The sequence below is a fragment of the Harmonia axyridis genome, chromosome 7 (assembly GCF_914767665.1).
Source record: "Harmonia axyridis chromosome 7, icHarAxyr1.1, whole genome shotgun sequence".
NCBI lineage: Eukaryota > Metazoa > Arthropoda > Insecta > Coleoptera > Coccinellidae > Harmonia > Harmonia axyridis.
Genome location: NC_059507.1, coordinates 18,421,430 through 18,442,830, shown reverse-complemented (window position 1 = coordinate 18,442,830; position 21,401 = coordinate 18,421,430). Strand labels below are relative to the sequence as shown.

General features: G+C 35.1%; 3 protein-coding genes across 3 annotated transcripts in view; 2 read left to right on the top strand and 1 right to left on the bottom strand.

Annotated features, from left to right (window-relative positions):
* Positions 1-308: 308 nt before the first annotated feature.
* LOC123685297 (uncharacterized protein K02A2.6-like) lies at positions 309-10,823 on the top strand. The gene is made up of 4 exons (XM_045624953.1): positions 309-426; positions 958-1,161; positions 1,212-1,738; positions 7,641-10,823. The coding sequence occupies exons 1-4, from the start codon at positions 309-311 to the stop codon at positions 10,821-10,823; spliced, it is 4,032 nt and encodes a 1,343-aa protein (XP_045480909.1).
* Positions 10,824-14,465: 3,642 nt separating this feature from the next.
* On the top strand, positions 14,466-15,674 carry LOC123685296. Its single transcript, XM_045624951.1, has one exon. The coding sequence runs from the start codon at positions 14,466-14,468 to the stop codon at positions 15,672-15,674; it is 1,209 nt and encodes a 402-aa protein (XP_045480907.1).
* Positions 15,675-18,612: 2,938 nt separating this feature from the next.
* The window catches only part of LOC123683946 (nuclear pore complex protein Nup107), a 30,057-nt gene continuing 27,268 nt past the window's right edge, over positions 18,613-21,401 (bottom strand). Inside the window, exon 2 of the mRNA XM_045622957.1 lies at positions 18,613-20,177. Within this exon, the coding sequence (XP_045478913.1) occupies positions 18,638-20,177 (1,540 nt within the window). The 3' untranslated portion in view covers positions 18,613-18,637. The remainder of the gene's footprint in view (positions 20,178-21,401) is intronic.

Sequence of the window (21,401 nt, the reverse complement as noted above, 5' to 3'; positions counted from 1 at the left end):
TATTTAAAATGAATTCAAAAGAAAGCGTGTCGAAGGCACAAGACAAATCAAAAAACAATCCAGCAACATGTAAATTGCGATCCAAACACCCATACACGGACTCAATGAAATCAAGTGCAGCCGTTTGAGTTGACCGTCCTCTATTGAAGCCGTGCTGAGCTGGATTTAGTATTTTGTATTTATTTAAAAATTTAAACATTCTTGTGAATACGATTCTTTCGAAAACTTTCGACAAAATACTTATGATCGAAATGGGACGATAGTTGGTGATCTCATCCAGGTTGCCGCCGTTGTGTATCGGGATTACTATGGACTCCTTGAGAGTATTAGCAAATTTACCTGTTGATATTGAAAGGTTAACGACATGGGCAAAGTGCTCGCTTATGGTTTCGGAGATGCTTTTCACTATTTTAATTGAGATGGAATGTAAACCTACACAATTTTTGTTTTTTAGATTCTTAATTGCATCAAGAACCTCTAACTTAGTTACCGGATAAAAGTAAAAAGTATTATCAACCAAAGATGCTGTGGTACAAGAAATGGACAAATTGTCGCCATAACAAGTCTTCAATTTAGATTCAGCCATTGAGGTGAAGTGACTAGCAAATATGTTAACAAGCACCGAAGGACTATCGTATTTCACCCCATCTAAAATGATACTAACTGGCTGATGTGCCCTCGTTTTCCTACATGTATACTCATTAACAATATTCCACAGAGTTTTATTCTTATTATCAGATTTGTCAATTTTTGAACTATAATAATTAATTTTAGTCTCCTTTATTAGTAAATTGTGCTGTAGTTTTGCATTTTTATATTTGACCAAAGTGGACGGTGAACGTACAGCTGAATGAAGCCAATATAAATTGGTCAAATTCTGGTACGGCACCAGCAGCGTTTTTAGCAAGAACAATGAGACAACTGGCTATAGATGAACAAAAAATCAACCCCTTGCAGCCGAAATTATTTTGAGAGACTTCTATGTAGATGACCTGCTAAGTGGAGCCGACACTGAAGAAGAAGCTCGTCACATTCAAAGTGAAATAATAAATTTACTGAAAAAAGTAGGATTCAATATCAGGAAATGGAAATTCAATAAAAAACTGAAAAACCCAGCAAACCTCTTGTTGGACGACAAGAGTGGCCCAACGAGAACACTCGGTATATCATGGACACCCAGAGAAGATAATATACACTATGAAATAATTCAGAGCTCCGAATGTCGACTAACCAAAAGGAAATGATAATGCAAGAAATATGGAAAAACAACACCTCATGGGACGAATCACCACCAGAGCAAATAAGAAACGCTTGGAAGAACTTCAAAATCGAGCTTCCAAAACTAGAAGAAATTCAAGTGCAACGTTGGATTCATCTAAACCGCTCTCAACATCTGGAATTACACGGATTCTCAGATGCATCCCTAAAGGCATATGGCGCAGCAGTATACACCAAAACCATGGACAACAGTGGAAAAATACAAGTACGACTGCTCACATCAAAAACAAAAGTTGCACCGTTAAGGAACACGAAAACAATCCCTCAGTTAGAACTCTGTGCAGCTCTCCTCTTGGCAAAACTCATCAAGCGCTGCATTACGGCTCTGGAGCACAACAATACAAAGATTTACGCCTGGTCCGACTCGAAAGTTGTCTTATCATGGATAAACGCTGATGCGGGAAAATGGAAAGCTTTTATCGCCATCAGAGTTCAATGCATCCAGAAGCTTCTAGGTCAAGTGCACTGGTATAGTATATCCAAAGTCACTGAAAGCCTGAATATTTCAATTATACAAGTTTGTCTAAGTTTTCAGAAATTCCTTTGGAATTTATGAAAATATTGCTATCAATACTCTCAAATAAACCCCGGTATTTAGCAGATCGTCTTGGAAACAAGAATGTCCCGATTTGATTGATCTTATTGGCTGAATATTTCCCCTCGTATTCCCCTTTCCACTTTGAGAGCGTTTTTGGTTACACTCATTGGCTGCATCTGTCACTTCTTAATTACTTTCCAATAATTCGCATAGACCAGTGTGGTCCATAGGGGAAATGCATTTTTACGTAGTTTTAGTTCGTTGTGTGACTGATGCTTTTAATGATTTCGACTATGATGTTTGGCACAAATCTACGGTTTATGTAAAAAAAGATGAATATTTCGCAATCAAATCTATTCCTCCATTTACTTTCAAAGTCGGAATTGATATATGACGGGTTCTGAAGAAAATGATTTCGCATCCTAAATATCTTCATTCCATTGAAGGCAAAATTGATTAAAATGAGATTAACCAACAAAATTTTCATTACATTTTCTGATTTTTAGCAATGTTATTACTGGTTTGAGATCATGAAGAATAGGCATAGGATGTTGAGGCTCTTATACGTCAAATTAGCAGCTACGTAGCCAGATCGAAAAATCAATCAAGTATTTTATAGAAAATAGAAATATTTCACCATTTCCTGCCATCAATCGGGACAGTTTTAATAATATGTTACATACATCTTTGAATATTTATTCTGATTCTGAATGTATTATATCAAATATGTAAAATAGTATGTTGGCAGCATTGATATGTCACATGCTATTCTATGAGTATCCAGTCTATGCACATGACAGTTACAGATGTACAAGAATAATGGCCGCTAGTAACGCCATGCTTGCCGTGTAATCTTGTTAGACAAATCTAAGTATATATAAAACCGCTTGCACATTTACGTCAAACTTTAAACGTAAAATCACAGCCCAAACGGGACCATCTAGAGCAAAAATGACAAGAATAAGACCCCCCTCAAAATCGTCTGGAGATCCCGGGAAAAATCCCAAACCTTCGATTCTCCTCGCGGTTTTCGAGTATACGGTCCTTAATCTTTGTACGGGGTGTTTCGGATCATTTTGACATTTCAAGTCCCATATTTCTGTGGTATCTGTGGACAATTTGACTGTCAGTGTCATGTTAATAATAAATATTCCATTTCGATATATGAAAGTTCTTGAAAAAGTTTGCAGTTTCCAAAATTGTTATTCAATATTTAAATAAATGCCGACAGATAAAATGCAAAGTCTTCGGCGAATCAAAAATTCGATAGATATTTGTCAAAATTTGGAAATGAATATTGATATCATCGAATGCATTTTCAGTTCAGGTTCGTTTGAAGGGTTTGTATAATTATTGATTCAATTGGATGAATGTTACTTTATTTCAGGAATTTTTCGTTTATATTCCACAAACTATAAAACTACATTCTCTTTCGTGAGAATTTGAATCTATTGCGACAGAAGATGGAACTACAAAAGAGAACAGAAGCTTCATCTGATCATGTATTAAACAGATAGAAAAACTCCTTATAGATAATTCACAATTGGCTTTATTACTGGAAAAAGAGATGACAGATGACATTCAAAAATTTCCATGTGTTTTTTGAATATCTGAAATATACACTTTTACGACAGGAGAGTGCAAAAATATAAATGACCCATCCGTTTTTGAAGAATTTGAGTGCAGTGCTGTTGAATTTATAATGAATAAGTCAAGTCGTTGTGAAATCTTCCATACGAATAATTTCAACTATATATTATCTATTATATTATTTGCCGCTTAACTGGAACATGTATTAATAAACCTTGGAAATTAGAGACTCAAACTTTTTACCTGATTTCTCATAAAGGTTCCACCAGTTATGAGGTAACATAAGCCATGGGTATTTGAAAGGCAAGTCTATTCATTCTGTCTCTTTTTAGTTTGTTTATTAAAGCTATACTAGGATATACATATAAAAAATCAGTTGAAATACTATTCAAAATTAAATTTAAAGGATCATTCAGTATATGAAGAATTTCAACATGGCAGTTACTTTTGAAATTGGTATCAATTTTCCAGCAATTCAATATAGGTATAAAATACTTTAAAAAGTAACTATTCATCAAAACTTTCCATTTCATGAATGAATGATTAAACTTGTATAAACATGTAGATACCTATTTCACTAGTTTTCAATCGTTATAGGAATAGTTGCTCTATGGCCAGTTTGAAAATGCTATCCTACTGATTTATTCATTGCTTTTGATTTTGGTAAAAATTAAATTATTAATTGATTCAGATCCAAAGTTATCATTTGAAAAAAATCAAGTCAGTGTAGTTATTCGAACCCACTAATATGGGTCAATAGTATTGGCCGATACAATTTTAGTACCGAGGCAGTCATTTCAAATACTCAACACATCTTTTGTACCGATTTCAAATACTCAGTTCCTTTTGACTGATGTAAAAATTGAACAATGATCTTTGTATCTTGAAATGAGTTTTGCACTTTTCCAGTGTTCAACAATGAGATAATTATTAAATTGACTCAAGAAATTAACAGAGTATGCTATATCAGGACTAGTTAATACTGCTAAAGATGTTAATAAATCTATTAATTTCTTATATGGTTCATCATTATCTTTTGTTGAATCAAATTTCAATTAAGTTTTCAAAGGAGTGATATTCAGCCCTAAACATTTTTTAGCTTTCCATAAATTCTTTATGATAAAATTATCATTTGAATTTTCTATCAGATATTATATTCATTCAGAATTAACATTAGTTAAAACGAAAAAGTCATCCACGTACAATGCAACAACAGTTAGCAAGTTATTTTTTGATTTTATGTAGATACAATGCTCAATTGTTGATCTTTTTTAACTGATATCTATCATCTGCAACGTTGCCTGTATGCCAGATCTTCTTGATGGGATCGGTTTTTTACTTGGTGGAAATTCATATTAATAGATTGTTTGAGATTATGACGTATTATAAAACTGTATGGAAACTCATAATTTTCGCACAGCTATTCGAGCAGAAAATTCGGCAAATTTATTTTCGAAATGAATAAATGGTAGTTCATATGGTGTTATTCTGGTTTTTTCGATATTGGCATCGGATTCAGTTTAGTCCTCCTGAACATATACAGGGACATTGATGTTGACGAGGACGCTGTGATTACAAGGTTTTCAAAGGGTTCACAGACCAAATTAGATTTTGTGTTATACTTGCCAATTGTCTTCTTTTTTTTTCATATGAAACAATAGATTTACTATTTTTTTTTTATTTCTACCTGAAAGGCTCAAACCGTTATAAGTAAATAAATATATTATAATATAACAAATACATAAGCGTACAAATTTTTTTACCGAAATTTGAGGCTTTATTGTAAAACACTGGTTATACATTTATGATTCGAAATATTGCCCATCGCTGGTCACTATACTTTCTCACATCTTTCGGGCAGCGTACGAATTGAAAAAACTGGTCATCTTTTGAAGCGATCCACGAATCGATTCAAGTTTTTAATTCTTCATAAGATAGGAAGTGCTGGTCAGCCAGGCTGTGTGCTATTGATCGAAACAAGTGATAGTCCGAGGGAGCAACGTCTGGAGAATACGTCGGGTGGGGTAGGAATTCCCATTTCAACTTTTTCAAGTATATCTTGACTTTCGCAACATGGAGTCGAGCATTGTCATGCAGTAAAATCCATTCATTTACTCTCTCGTCGTATTGCGGCGGTTTGTCTCTCAATGCTCGACACAAACGCATTGGTTGCGTTCGATAACGATCGCCTGTGATTGTTTCAGTCGGTTTTAACAACTCATAATACACTACGGCGAGCTGGTCCCACCAAATACTGAGCATGACCTTAGAACCGAGAATATTCGGTTTAGCCGTCGACGTGGAAGCATGGCCGGGTTATCCACATGATTTTATGTGCTTGGGATCATCGTAATGAACCCGTTTTTCGTCTCCAGTCCCAATCGGATGCAGAAATTCCTTCCGTCTTTGCCTCGAAAGCAGCTGTTCACAAACAAACAAACTCCGTTCAAACACCTCCCGGCTTCAACTCGTACGGCACCCACTTTTCTTGTTTCTGAATCATTCCTATGACTTTCAGGCGTTTTGAAATGGCTGGCTTGTAGTCCTAATGATCCTGTCAATTATTTGAATTTGAGAGCATAATCATGTTTGAACACTACCCTTATTTTTACCGTAGAATTCAACGAAATCACAAAAAAATAGGGTTCTGATTTGAAAATCGAAAGTTATGATCAAATTTTGTTCACAATTTTTGGCACAATATTTGAAACACCCTGTGATGTTATTTTTCAAATTCAAGATATGCACGATATTCCAACATCATTCTAGTTTGTGAAAGTGAATTGAGTATACGCATAGGATATTCACAGTGATATTAATTCACGTGATAGTGACTATGGAAATTCTCTCTTTTTTACGGTTTTTTCTTAATATTTTGAAAACTATGAGAACTAACGCAATAATTTTAGCAGAGAGTAATTGAGAATGGAAATCTTTCTTGTATAACCGGAAGTGCCAGAACTAAAATATTTTTAGGGCATCATGAACAATGTCATATTCTGAATTTTCAGATTTCAAATCGGCCCCGTTCTCCAGAAACGTCTAATAGGCCTTCGAACTTGAAACACCCTGTATAAATATTCATATAAATATCTAAATATAAATATTTTTGAGAGGTTAAGCTCGATATCGGTGTAATCTGGGATTTGGTACCATAGAAAAACTCGAAACCCTTAACGGCGAACCCCCTCAAACCTCAAACTTAAGGCTAGGACCGCCCTTGATTTGTCGTCATGGAAAGTTATTTGCATCAAATATTTTCATGTGAGCAAGGGCGAAATGGTATGTTCTAGGAAAGAAGTCATATAGAATTCTACCCTAGAATCAGCATAGGATACCGAGTGAATCGTCTGAAATCAGCTAACGATACAAGGTTTCCGAAAAAAATCTTTTATTTTCTAGAGGGATACCCAGTGAAGGATCTACCGGCATAGTGACGGGGTCCAAGGGGCGGAGCCCCTTCGGCGAGCAGAGCGAGTCTAAGTATATATAAAACCGCTTGCACATTTACGTCAAACTTTAAACGTAAAATCACAGCCCAAACGGGACCATCTAGAGCAAAAATGACAAGAATAAGACCCCCCTCAAAATCGTCTGGAGATCCCGGGAAAAATCCCAAACCTTCGATTCTCCTCGCGGTTTTCGAGTATACGGGGTGTTTCGGATCATTTTGACATTTCAACTCCCATATTTCTGTGGTATCTGTGGACAATTTGACTGTCAGTGTCATGTTAATAATAAATATTCCATTTCGAAATATGAAAGTTCTTGAAAAAGTTTGCAGTTTCCAAAATTGTTATTCAATATTTAAATAAATGCCGACAGATACAATGCAAAGTCTTCGGCGAATCGAAAATTCGATAGATATTTGTCAAAATTTGGAAATGAACATTGATATCATCGAATGCATTTTCAGTTCAGGTTCGTTTGAAGGGTTTGTATAATTATTGATTCCATTGGATGAATGTTACTTCATTTCAGGAATTTTTCGTTTATTTTCCACAAACTATAAAACTACATTCTCTTTCGTGAGAATTTGAATCTATTGCGACAGAAGATGGAACTACAAAAGAGAACAGAAGCGTTATCTGATCATGTATTAAACAGATAGAAAAACTCCTTATAGATAATTCACAATTGGCTTTATTACTGGAAAAAGAGCCAAGTTAGTCAGATGACATTCAAAAATTTCCATGTGTTTTTGGAATATCTAAAATATACACTTTTACGACAGAAGAGTGCAAAAGGTAAATATTGTGGATACAAACATGATACAAAGAAGAAATGCCCAGCCTTGGGAAAAACTTGTGCCATTTGCCAAGGAAGGAACCATTTCGCATCTGTTTGTAGAAACAAAGGAAAGAAGAATCAAACTAGAAAAGGAAACGAGACATCTGAGAGAAGGAAGAAAGTTGATGACGTACAGAAGAAAGAAGATAGAACAGACCAAGAAGACAGTGATAGTGATGAGTTTTTCGTTGATTCAGTGAAATCAGTAGGTGCTGTAGGTGTAAACAAGGAAGAAGATACAATGTGGAAACAGAAACTTATTTTTGATGGAAAAGAAATTGAATTTAAATTAGACACTGGTGCTGAAGTAAGTATTCTTCCAGCATATGTACTTGATCGTTGCAAAATTTTGAAAGTTAAACCTACGAAAGTAACTTTAGTAGCATATGGTAGTGATAAATTCAAAATAAGGCCAATAGGAGAAATTTCTTTAGAATGTAGTTGTAAGAACAGAAATGCAATTGTTGATTTCATTGTAGTCGATTGTAAAAATCAAGTTCCATTACTCGGTTTAGCTGGTTGTATGGCATTGAAATTAATCAGACGAGTTGATAATGTGGTAAAAAATGTTAATACAAATTTCAGATCACTCGAGGAATTGAAGTCCAAGTATCCTCAGGTATTCAAAGGTTTAGGTAGATTTCCGAATGATTATCATATAACGTTGAAAGATAATGCAGTACCTACAATTTCACCAATCAGACGTGTGCCACAAACTTTAAGAAATAAATTAAAAAATAAACTTGATGATATGTGTAGATTAGGTGTTATAAAGAAGGTTGACAAACCAACGTCTTTTTTACATCCACTAGTAATTGTAGAAAAACCTAATGGTGATATAAGATTGTGTCTTGATCCAAAAAGTTTGAATGAAAGCATCAAACGCGAACACTTTCTTATACCATCTCTTGAAGAAATTTCATACAAATTAAGTAACAAAAGATTCTTTAGCGTTCTTGATATGAAGGATGGGTATTGGCAGATTGCTTTAGATGAGGCAAGCTGTGATTTGTGCACCTTTGGTACGCCTTTTGGAAGGTATCAATTCACTAGATTGGCATTTGGTATTAATTCGGCGCCAGAAGCATTCCAAAAGAAAAACTATAAGGTATTTGGTGATATTGATGGTGTTGGATTATATTTTGATGACCTGATCATAATAGGCGAAACAGAAGCTGAACATGACAAAAATTTAAAAGAAGTTCTTGATAGAGCTGTTAAATATAATTTAAAATTTAATTTTTCCAAAATTCAGTTCAAAAAGGATAATGTCAGATATATGGGTCAAATATTTTCTAAGAAAGGAATCTCTACTAATGAAAGTTATACAGATGCTATTATTAAAATGCCGAATCCCCAAAATAAAACTCAGTTGTTAAGATTTTTAGGCATGGTTAAATATGTTAGTAAATTTATACCAAATATGTCGAAAATTAGTGCATCATTAAGAAATTTGACAAGAAATGATGTTGAGTGGCAGTGGTCAGCAGAACATCAAGCAGCGGTTGACAATCTTAAACAATTAATTGTCAATGCACCTGTTTTATCGTTCTTTGATCCTAAGAAACCTATTGTAATAGAAACAGATAGTTCGAAAGATGGGTTAGGAAGTGTCCTTATACAGGATGGTCATCCTATCGCATTCGCTTCACGAAGCTTAACAAAAAGCGAAGTCAAATACAGTCAAATTGAAAAAGAGTGTTTAGCAATTCTTTTTAGTGTACAGAAATTTCATTTCTTCATATATGGTTTACCAGTGCTGATCAATAGTGATCATAAACCACTTGAATCAATATTTAAGAAGGAGTTATCGTCAGCAACTCCAAGAGTACAAAGAATGAGACTGAAATTATTAAGATACAATGTGACAATTAAATATAAACCAGGAAAATATCTATTTATAGCTGATGCTTTATCGCGAGCTTTTTTGAATAATCCAGATTTAAAATCCAATGCAGAAATAGAATATTCTGTTCATTGCGTGACAAAATATTTACCAATATCAGATAAACGTAAATTACAAATTAGTGGGGAAATAAATAATGATCTTGTTTTGAAGCAGGTGAAAACATTTATTGATACTTGTTGGCCTGATAAAAATAAAATTATAGGAGAACTTAAACATTTTTTCAAAATTAGAGAAGAGCTTTATGTTGAAAGTGATTTAATATTCTTTAAAAATAAATTAGTATTACCTATAAAAATGAAAGCTGAGATGCTTCAGTTGTTACATCAAGGTCATTTTGGCATTGAAAAAACCAAAGCTTTGGCGAGGAGCATATTTTATTGGCCAGGACAGGCAAAGGATGTTGAGCATTTTGTGAAATCTTGTAAAAAGTGTGAAAGATTTGCTCGTAAAAATCCTAAACAATCTCTGTTACCTTATCCATTACCTCAAAGACCCTGGGAACGCTTGGGAACTGATATATTCACTTATAGTAATCAAAGTTATATAGTACTATTTGATGCTTACTCAAATTGGTTGGAAATACTACCGATCCCAGATAAAAGTGCTTATTCTACCATAAAAGCAATAAGACCTGTATTTGCTAGGTTTGGTCCCCCAGACTCTCTAGTAGCAGATAATGTACCCTTCAACAGTTTACATTTTAGAAAATTCGCTGATTCTTGGAATTTTAGATTACTGTTCAGAAGTCCACATTTTGCACGCTCAAATGGGTTGGCTGAAAAGGCTGTATCCATAGCAAAGAATATTTTTAAAAAATCGGAAAGGAAGGATATTGATAGTGCTTTGTTAAATTATAGAAATTCACCACTCAAATATATGGATTATTCTCCAGCACAATTATTGCTTAGTCGTAGATGTAAAACTAAGGTACCAATTTCTGATAGGTTACTACATCCTGAATTGTGTCAGAATGTTCATGAGAAGTTAGAAAAGAAAAGAGAGATTAATCTATATAATTTTAATAAAACACGTAATAAAAATTTGCCTGTACTCAACAAAGATGATAATGTAACTATTTATAATCATTACCAAAAGACAAGGGAACCAGGTGTTATTGTAAACAAACATGAGGCTCCTAGATCTTATATAGTTAAGAATAACATGGGAAATAATGTTAGAAGAAATCGTCATGATATAAAACTATCTAAAAATGATTGAGGCTCAGCCAAATTCTGAATCATCAGAACCAATAGAAAATAATATGCTAAGTAATGAGCATGAAAACATTGCGAGTTCTTCTAACAATGTAGTATTAAGAAAGTCATCAGATTTTCATGTTGACTCCCCTATACTTAAGAAACCAGTTATAGGTACAACACGTTCTGGTCGTTTTGTTAAAAGACCCAACAAGTTGGATTTATAAAAGGGGAGATGTATTATATCAAATATGTAAAATAGTATGTTGGCAACATTGATATGTCACATGCTATTCTATGAGTATCCAGTCTATGCACATGACAGTTACAGATGTACAAGAACAATGGCCGCTAGTAACGCCATGCTTGCCGTGTAATCTTGTTAGACAAATACACTTGTTAAAACTGATAGTAGAAGTACTTCTTGTTGTACAAATATCTAAACCATATAACCGCTCCCTAATACACTGAATACGAAAAAGTTATCGAGGAAGAACTAAGAAAATACTACAATTTCTAACTGAGTGAAGTAGTCTATGACTTCCGGAAAACATAGAAACTAATATTGAAATTTAGATAACTAAATTTGACATTTCATGAAATGTCATTAATTATTCGTAATTGAAAATTTCATTGGTTTATGGATTTTCAACCATCTTAACGAATAATTTATTACAATTAGAGCACGTTCACATGACAAGCGGTCTACGCGCGGTTGAATGAGCGGTGGATAATTAGATACCGTTCACATGGAACGCGGTTGCCAAGCGGTGACCGCGCGTTGCCGTAACGGCCCGTATTCAGTTTGAATTCTACATTTTGATTTGAATCTGGATTCAGTATCAGATTTATGTGAAAATTAAACTTTTTTGAGTTTTGATAGGTAATTATAGATCAAATAGTTTCTATTATTCATCAATTAAAACTGATCCTACTTAAATCATCTTCGTTTTGCCGATGACATCGTCATAATAAGTAGCAACATGCAGGAATTGAGCGAGATGTTGAAACAACTTAGTGATGCTCTGAAAAAAGTAGGTTTGAAAATTAATGTTTCGAAGACCAAACTTATCAACAACACCACAGAACACATACACATTGACGGCACACAACTTGAAAATGTAGAAGAATATATAATATTCAAGACACTCAATAAGAATCGGCAAAGAAAATCAAACAGCAGAGATAAAAAGAAGAATCAGGCTAACTTGGATGACTTTTGGAAAGATGAAATATATATTCAGGAATAACGACATCCCATAAACCTTAAAAGGAAAGTTTTCGATGCCTGCATATTACCGGTAGTGACATATGGCCTGGAAACTATGGCAATAACTAAGAAGACCGCAAACCAGGTGAGGGTGATGCAGAGAGCGATGGAAAGAACTATGCTCAATGTCAGTCTCAGAGACAGAAAAAGGAATGAAGAAATCCGACAAAGAACTAGAGTCGTAGATATTATAGCGCGTGTTGCAGAATTGAAGTGGCAGTGGGTAGGACACGTGGCTCGACAGAAAAAAAAAAAGTAAATTAAATTCAACACAAATAGCAGCTAGAATATAGTTGTTTAAAGTTTTTCAATAGACTGCCTAATGAAATCAAAGAAATAAATAATTATAAACCATTTAAGAATATAATTTTTAATTTATTGTTGAATAATTATAATTAGAACCATATACTTAGTATAGTAGATTTCTGCTGTTAAGTGGTAGGTGAATGTTATTTTGATACTATTTCTCTTCATTTGTATTTGTTCTACGTGTATCTCATGATTTCTAAATAAAGAGCTATTATCATTTTTATGTGGTCACATAATAAATTTTTTTTCTTCATTAGCATCTCCTTCACAGGATATGATGACGAGTTCTTCCCAAGCCCGTCTCCTTGAGTTTTTATCTGAATATACACTACTTGTCATGTCGCATATTACAGGAAAATTCTCAATTTCATCTATGAATAATTTAGGAGCGTCCGGTTCCATTTTGAAATATTTCTGACCGAACGGATCGAAGGAAAATACGTAAATACGTCTCTGGCATCTATCAGCTCGTGCCCGCGCGGTCATCTGAACGGTTATATTAGAAACCTATGATCTCAAACCGCGCGCCAACGCGCGGTTACTACGGGCAAGCTCTAGAACCGTGCTCTACGCGCGGTACATAAAACCGCGCGGAGGCATGTGTACGCTTCGAAGAAAATTCATGTACTTGTAAACGCGCGGTTTCAAACCGCGCGGAAACCGCTCGTCATGTGAACGGGCTCTTAATGAAATTTCGACTTTTTAGTTTCTTTTTATGTTTTTTGGAAGTCATAGACTACTCCATTCAATGAGAAATTGCAGTTTTCCTTAGTTCAAGTTTTTCCTGGATAACTCTTTAAGTATAGGATTTGCTTGAGACCCCTCTCTTTTCATACCTACGTAAAATTAACTAAATGAATAAAAAATATAGGTTTTTTGCAAAAAACTTTTCATAAGATATCTATAGGAATCTCTTCAACTTATGAACCGTTGAGCTCATACTCAAGTATTGCCATATTGCTGAAATTATCATCAACCAAGCTATCTGATAATGCAATAATATACTGGGTGTGTCATTTGAAATAAGAAAGTAGTTCTCTGTTTCCGGTATAAAAGGAAATTGTATAAATTTTCAGCACAAAATTATTATTAGTTTACCATAAACGTCTAATAGACCATCGCGGTGAATCACCCTGTACATCATTATCATTTAGCCTTCTGCTTCCACTAAGGGACATAAATTTCGCCTTACAATAACGAAGAAATAAAATTCAATTCGGCAACGTAGCTGCTAATTTGACGTAGAAGGATGTCATTCAAGGATCTCAAGGTCATGCACCTATTCTACCCTAGTTTGTCTTATCAGAGAAAACATTTCCGAATTCATATCATGCTCTTATAATTCTATGCAACGATCAGTTCATCATCGTTGATAACGTTCCTTGATAGTATATTACAGGTCGAGAATAAAGAATAATCAAATTATAACACCGTAGAATGACAAAGTATCATTTTTGATGTAACAGATAAAGTTTTTTACGTCACAAATTTTCTGAAAGAATCGACATCTGAGTCCCATACATATCTACGCAAAATAGTAATTTACGTATTAAGTCCGGAAAATAGTGTTTTTTTGGACGAATAGACAAAATTATAGGACGAGCGTAAGCGAGTCCTGGAAGTACGTACTTTCCGGACTAGGCCGGGAAATGCTACTTTCTCAGAGAAAAAGCGTCCGGGAAGAGAGTACTTCTCGGACGGTTGCCGAAAAATATTATTTTCAACTCAAGGGTTTGAAAATTGTGCGCCTATGGTTTATGACTGTTTTGCAATTATCTCTAGCTAAGCGTTTTTATAGACTAGTTCAAGTGACTTTGGATATACTATACTACGTTAAATCGACCGACAATCCTGCAGATCTGATTTCACGAAGATTGAGGCCAGGTGCACTGGTAACAAATGATCTATGGTGGAATGGACCTGAATGGTTGAAACATCCGACAACGCAAGTAATCCAATTCTTTGGAAACACCGGAAACGACGCAGGACCTGAGGAGAAAAGAGATTTCTGCGAATACAGCTAGTATAGAAAAAGACCCGGAAATATTGAGCAAATATTCTTCCTTTCAGAAAACCATAAGAATTATGGCTTACTGCCGGAGATTTATGAAACCACAAAATCGCCGAGCCAGCACATCCCTTGAAGCGGAAGAGTTGCTGGAAAGCAAAACAGCTATACTCAGATTGGTACAAAGGGCTTACTTTCAATCCGATATCGAACAGATGATACTGACAGGAAAAGTCAAAAAATCGAGCCACTTAAAGAGTCTTAACCCATTCTTATATCCACAAGGTTTACTCAGAGTGGACGGAAGAATACACAATGCTCCATTAGAATACAGTCAAAGACACCCCATTATATTACCAATGAATGGTCATCTTAGTTATCTCATAATAAGGGACGCTCATAATCAAACTTTACATGGAGGAAATCAAGCCACTCTCAACTATCTTCGACAAAACTATTGGATTATCCAAGCAAGGAACAAAGTGAAACATGTCGTCCGACAATGCGTTGTGTGCACGAGATTCCGAGCAGAGACCCGAAACCAATTGATGGGATCGCTGCCAAAACCCAGAGTATCTCCATCCCATCCTTTCACGCACTCGGGAATAGACTATGCAGGACCGGTGCAAATAAGGCTTTCCAGAGGAAGAGGATGCAAATCGTACAAAGGATACATAGCGATATTCATCTGCCTGTCAACCAAGGCAATTCACATAGAAGCAGTAACAGATTTAACATCAAATGCCTTCATGGCCGCCTTCAGAAGATTCATCTCGCGCAGAGGAATATGCACCGATTTGTACTCAGACAACGGAACGAATTTTGTCGGCGCCAAGAAAATCCTGGACAAGGAAACCAAAGAAGCTATTGACGAACAAGCCCTAAAAGAAGCAGTTGCAATCGAAGCCGTGCGATGGCATTGGAATCCTCCAGCATCCCCTCATCATGGAGGTCTATGGGAAGTTGGAGTCAAATTCATCAAGTATCATCTGAAACGAGTAATCGGCAACCACACACTCACATATGAGGAACTGTCAACCCTACTGTGTCAAATAGAAGCATGCCTGAATTCACGCCCATTAACAGCCCTCTCAGAAGATCCAGAGAATATAGATGTGATCACGCCGGGGCACTTCCTAATCGGACACCCCCTTAAAATGATTCCTGAAACTCCATTTTCATCAGATGAAAGGTTGAGTCTTCACAACAGATGGTCCATTATTCAGGCGATGAAAAAGGATTTTTGGAAAAAATGGACCAACGAATACTTAACTAGACTAGCATAGATTTAAATGGATAAGGAAAGAAGAAAACCTGAAAATCGGGGACATCGTGCTGATAAAACAAGAAAATGTCAATCCAAATAACTGGCCTCTCGCAAAAGTACGAGAAACTCACCATGGCAACGATGGTCTAGTGCGAGTGGTAACCTTACGCACTAAAGACAACTTCAACATTAGAAGATTAATCACGAAAATATGCAAACTCCCAGTAACAACAGAGGATGAACAGGACCTGAACATTTCAAAAACTTGTAAAAAAAAATAGTACTTTTTTGACGATGTTGCTGACTCTAATATGCATAATCACCCCATTGAAAGCCAATTACACTCAACAAACACTAAAGCCTGGACTTTACGTGGAGCACATGGGTAAAGCCTGTATAAATGCAGGCACCCTCCAACTTAAGTTGAAAATTCCGTGGGAACAAGTCACATCGGACAGATACAACGTTAGAAACACCTCCCAGCAATTTGGAAATATCTGTGACAAAATACGGACTCATGAAGTAAAGACCCATTGCAGGCAGCTCGAACATCACATAAGAGATGTGGAAAAGGAAACTACGTCCATGATTGAAAGACTTCTCGATTCAAAGACAAGAAAAAGAAGATGGATCCTTGGCAAATTAATGACTGCTGTGTTTGGAGTAAACGAGGAAGTATACCGCGATATCGATGAACTACACGATAACCAACAACACTTGATTAGTCTTACAAATCATCTATCAAAAATTATGATCTCGACGATGGTAGCCATGAACTCATCAGAGGCGAGAATCAACCAGAAGCTAGAAAATTGCCAACGCAAATTCAACGAAGGAATAGCCATCATAGATGAAATGCGCAAATGGTATAAAATGAAGAATGAGCACACCCTGAATTTACAAGTTATGATGAATTTCCAACTGGCTAACAACTATATTGAAGAAATCAACACAAAGTATCGAAAAATAATAAATACTCACTACTCACAAGGGCATATAACAGACTTCATAACGCCATTAGAGTTGAGAAAATCATAAGGGACGTGGAAATGAAACTGCCATCTGACTTGAGGATTCTCATAAAGCCAATATGGAAGATGGAAACGAGATCCAACACAGACTCTTTAGGCATATATGGTTTTTTATATGTGGTACAAAGGACATACTATGACCTGATAAAAATCACCCCAATACCCGAAGAAAAGCAGAACAAAACGTTTGTGGAGCCAGCAATTTCTTCCTCATTTCTCGGAGTTGAATACAACACGCAAAAATACTTTGAACTCACAAAACAAGATGACTCAAGAACAATAACCATCGCTGAAAACGTTTATTTATGTAATCCAAGTATTGTCAGGAGCATGGTCCCACATCCTAACTGATAGACGAAATATTTAAGGAGCCCCATCAAATCACGTGTCCCTCCTACAGTTACCAAGTACCTATTATTATTATTATTTGAACTGGGGTCGTTTTGCTTCGGTAAGCCTTCCGGGAACTGCGACCATGCAGATCTTTTGTTCACTACCCTACTCATTCATAGAAACCCAGGGAGGTCGTCTACCAAGTACCTAACATACTGTGGAGGAAACTGAAGAAACAGAACTCTTGGCTATATATATCCGATCATCCCGTAAGAGTCTCAATAATTTGTAATGGCGAACGGAACGAGATTACAATAAAAGGCACGGGAACAGTCCAAGTATCTACACACTGCACGATACAAACCGACAGGAGCATCTTGAGATCGGACAATTACAACGAAAAAGTCGTCATTGGTACGTACATCCATCCTATGAAAATTAATTTGACTGCACCAGAATTCCCAAAAATCTCTCGGCATATAGAAAGCGAACAAGAGCAGACGTCTGGAGAAATAAACAAGCTATTAGTCGAAGAAACTGACCTAGGTGACAAATTATCTAATTACAAATGGAAACACAATCACCTACATTCGTCCATAAACTCGAGTGCTACGGTCATCATAATAACTGTCATCGTAATATTATTATGTTATTCAAGGTTAAGGAAACGACAACGCCGACAACGAACCTCAGTCCAGACGAACAATGAACCTGTGCCAGGCTGTGCCTATTGAAGAAGGGATTGAGTTGCAGCCAATCTACAGCCACCCCAATGACAGACCGATCAACCCTCATCTGGCTTAGAAAATACCTTTCAGGACGTCATGACTCCAACCACATTACTAAGGCCGCCGGGAATATGTACGAAATCTACAGAAAATCTTATTCATATCATAATTTTCCAATAATATTCATACAAAATAATTTCAGAAGGTATTTCATATTTCTTAATCAAACGTAGATTGAAGGATGTGTGTCTTCAATTTGTTTATAAAATCAGCATTTTCATTTCCGTTCGAAGTACGTTAACCACAAAAATACCAAGTTATTTTCATATTTCCGGTGAACTGTGGAAATTGTATTGTATCAATAAATCTATTGTCATCATATTTACACTTCGTCTTGACGTCACTAGAATTATATTATAAATAGTTGTTAGTTTTAGAAATGAAGTGCATTTACACACGATCTGCCTTTCAGTCATAACCCTTGAGTCCTTAACAAATCCTCTAACTTGAAACTCAAGGTAACGATGTGACGCTACCCAACAAGGTTCATAAAGAATATATTAATTGAATTGGAACCATATTCTTTATGCGATTATTTCAGATTTGAGAATTTAGTTTAGTTTATTTATTTCATTTTTTATGTATATATTATATGTAAAATTTGGAAATAAAGATAGTTATTGTTATTTTTATTGTTAATTTCTCTTAGCGTGTGATAACTATGGTATTGTATATCAATATGATGTGACATATTTTCTCTTCATTTTATAATCTTTTTTGTACAACAATTACGAAAATAAATATTATCATTATTATAATTACAAAAAATACCCATCTCAGGAATAATCTTCAATAACAAAACAAATTAGATAAAAAATATATTAATGAAATCACATAAATGATTGCGAATCTCTCCGCCAAGGGTTCTGTTTAGCATTCAATAAAGAAACAGAACTTTCACATAACTTAAACAAAATTTCACCAAGTTTCTCTTTGGAAAATACCTTGTACAATTGATACTTTTCGCTAGCTATTATATCTGCCAGTTGCAAACATTCTTGATGTAATTCAGATCTAGACAATACAGTATATAACAACATAATGACTTCAGGGATACAAATTGACCGTAAATATTCCCAATCTGCATTGGTGGTTAACCAGCCATCAGGGAATAATAAAACATTGTACAAATGAGTTTTACAAATTTTTGCTAGATGTTCAGTAGTTATTCTCCATCTTTCACAATCATTTTTATGCTGCTCTACTCTGTGCTGATATGCTACTTTTTCTGTGAAAGGAGCAGACTCAGGTAACACTTCTGGGGGTTGCAGCTTGCTATTAAACTTTAGGAACCACTCGTTAAAACCTTCATGAGCCTCTAAGTAGACCTTATAGCTCAAATGTTCTTTCAGAACTCTTTCTAGTGATTTATTAGTATTTTCAGTCATCAACCGCTCTACGCTTTCAGATGGAATCTTATTGAATGCTAATTGAGCTGCATCTATTTTTGATAATGTTAAAAATGTGAAAATCATAGCATTACTCTGAATAAGTGCTTCCTTCCTTTGTTCCTCATAAAATAAAACCCAATCCAAAGAAGAGATTTTTAAAAGATCTGTCTCAGTTAGTTTGTTCATCAAGTCGACATGACTCTCCATCTCTTGTGGGATGTTTCTTACATTTTCAACAATTTTTTTAGTTATCTTGAAAACATCTAATTCAAAATCTTCGGCAAATTTTAAAACTTCTTTTCTTTCATCATTATCTAAAATTTCTTGCAAACATTTAGCATACAAGCAGGTTTGAAGATTAATATTAACTTTACTCAAATAGAAAGCAACTAAACGTGTTTCTCCCATTTCCCATAGTCTTTTTCCATACTGTTCGATGCATGTTTCAACAATGTCACGACTATTCAATTGACCAATTTGATCCAAAAATAAAACAAGATGAGTAGCAAAACGAAGAAAAGTTGTTGAAACTTTTGTATCATTGACCCATTCATCCAACACTCTCACAAGTTGGTTGATTTCATCGAGTATTAGGAGTTTCTGAATTATATGTTCTGGATATTTTGTTTCCATAACAACATTTTTAGGACTTATGGTCTCTAACTTATGAAAAATCTCATTTAGAGACATTCTCTGATCCCAAAACCAATCAGGAAGTGATGCATATTCTCTATTCACATTTTCTCTTATTTCTGATTCCACTCGAATATCAACCATAGTACGTAAATAGGCCCATAAATAGTCTTCCCAGTTCTTACATGCAGGCAGTACTGATGCTAATATTCCAGAATAAGCAGCAATTGCTGCTTTCTCCTCCAGCCGTAGATATTCCTTCTTACAGTATTGTATTGCCATAAGTTTCCAGATATCCCTTGATGGATTGCCTTCAGTTTCATAATATTCACCATCATTTAGATCACTGAAGGAGAAAAAGTCAATTAGAATTAATAAACTAGTTTAACCTGTCATGCCTTAACTATTTACAATTGTCCAGGAATATATTTATTTCAATAATGATAAAAAAAAATTATTCTATCAAAAAAAAAAATTTCAAGAAAATAAGATTTGGTATCAAGAGCTTACGAACGTTTGTCATTAATGCGCCTAGGCTGTAGAATGGTGTAATTATTAAATAAATATTAGAGGCCGCAGAATTCTTATAGTATATGAGTTGTGATTTATTATGTCATAGTTGCCGGTTATTTAATTTAGATTAATATTTCCAATGATACCATTCTCCTGAAATTCATTGTATTTTTATACAAATTATTAAAGTGCTATTTTTTTGTCATTGTTGAAAATTCTTGGGAATGGCCTAGTTTCATTCTGGGATCACTGAAAGAATCGCCAGTATGGCAACTCAGTGATTTCTGCCGTATGCACCTACCTCCTCCATAATCAAACTCAAGCGAATAATCTAATCATTGGTAATTATCAACAATAACCAACCGCATTCAAGCGCTTTTGGCCATTATTGGTAATATCACATGACATCACTTCTACATCACCGATTTGGACGGCAAATTACCAAAAGTAACCAAACTCGAGAGCTGGGTTAAACTTTTGGTCATTAATGACATTATGGAAGTAATGTTAAATTTAAATCAAAATAGGACTTGATAAATTCCAAACTCAAAAATATCAAAGCCTACACAATTCACTGTTGATGGCAAGCTTTGTTTTATTGAAACAAAGGAAGGATGACGTTAAAATAAAAGTTGGTTGTGTTTTTTTTTATTACAGCATAACCCACACTGTATTTAAGCGGTAGTTGGCTATTCGTAGTTATTCCCCAAGGGGGCCAAGGGCTATAACCAAGGGCAAGACCAGAGATAACCGTGGTTATTAGTGGTTATTCGCTTGAATTCGCTTCATAACGGAGCGTAATGACTTTGCCGTGGAACGGTTGGGATAATGTTCCAACCGGTACTATTCTTCCAAATATTGCGCAGCCTTTGACCATATCTCGGTCTAACATGTATCACCACAAAATAATTGTATTTCTGGACAATTGTCTATATCGAAATATGTGTTAAAATTAAAGGCATTACAGAGTTTAATAATTTAAGAATGGAAAAATCTTTATCAAAAATACACTCATTTAAATTCAAAATAAAAATTTCAATACCATTGGAGAATAATA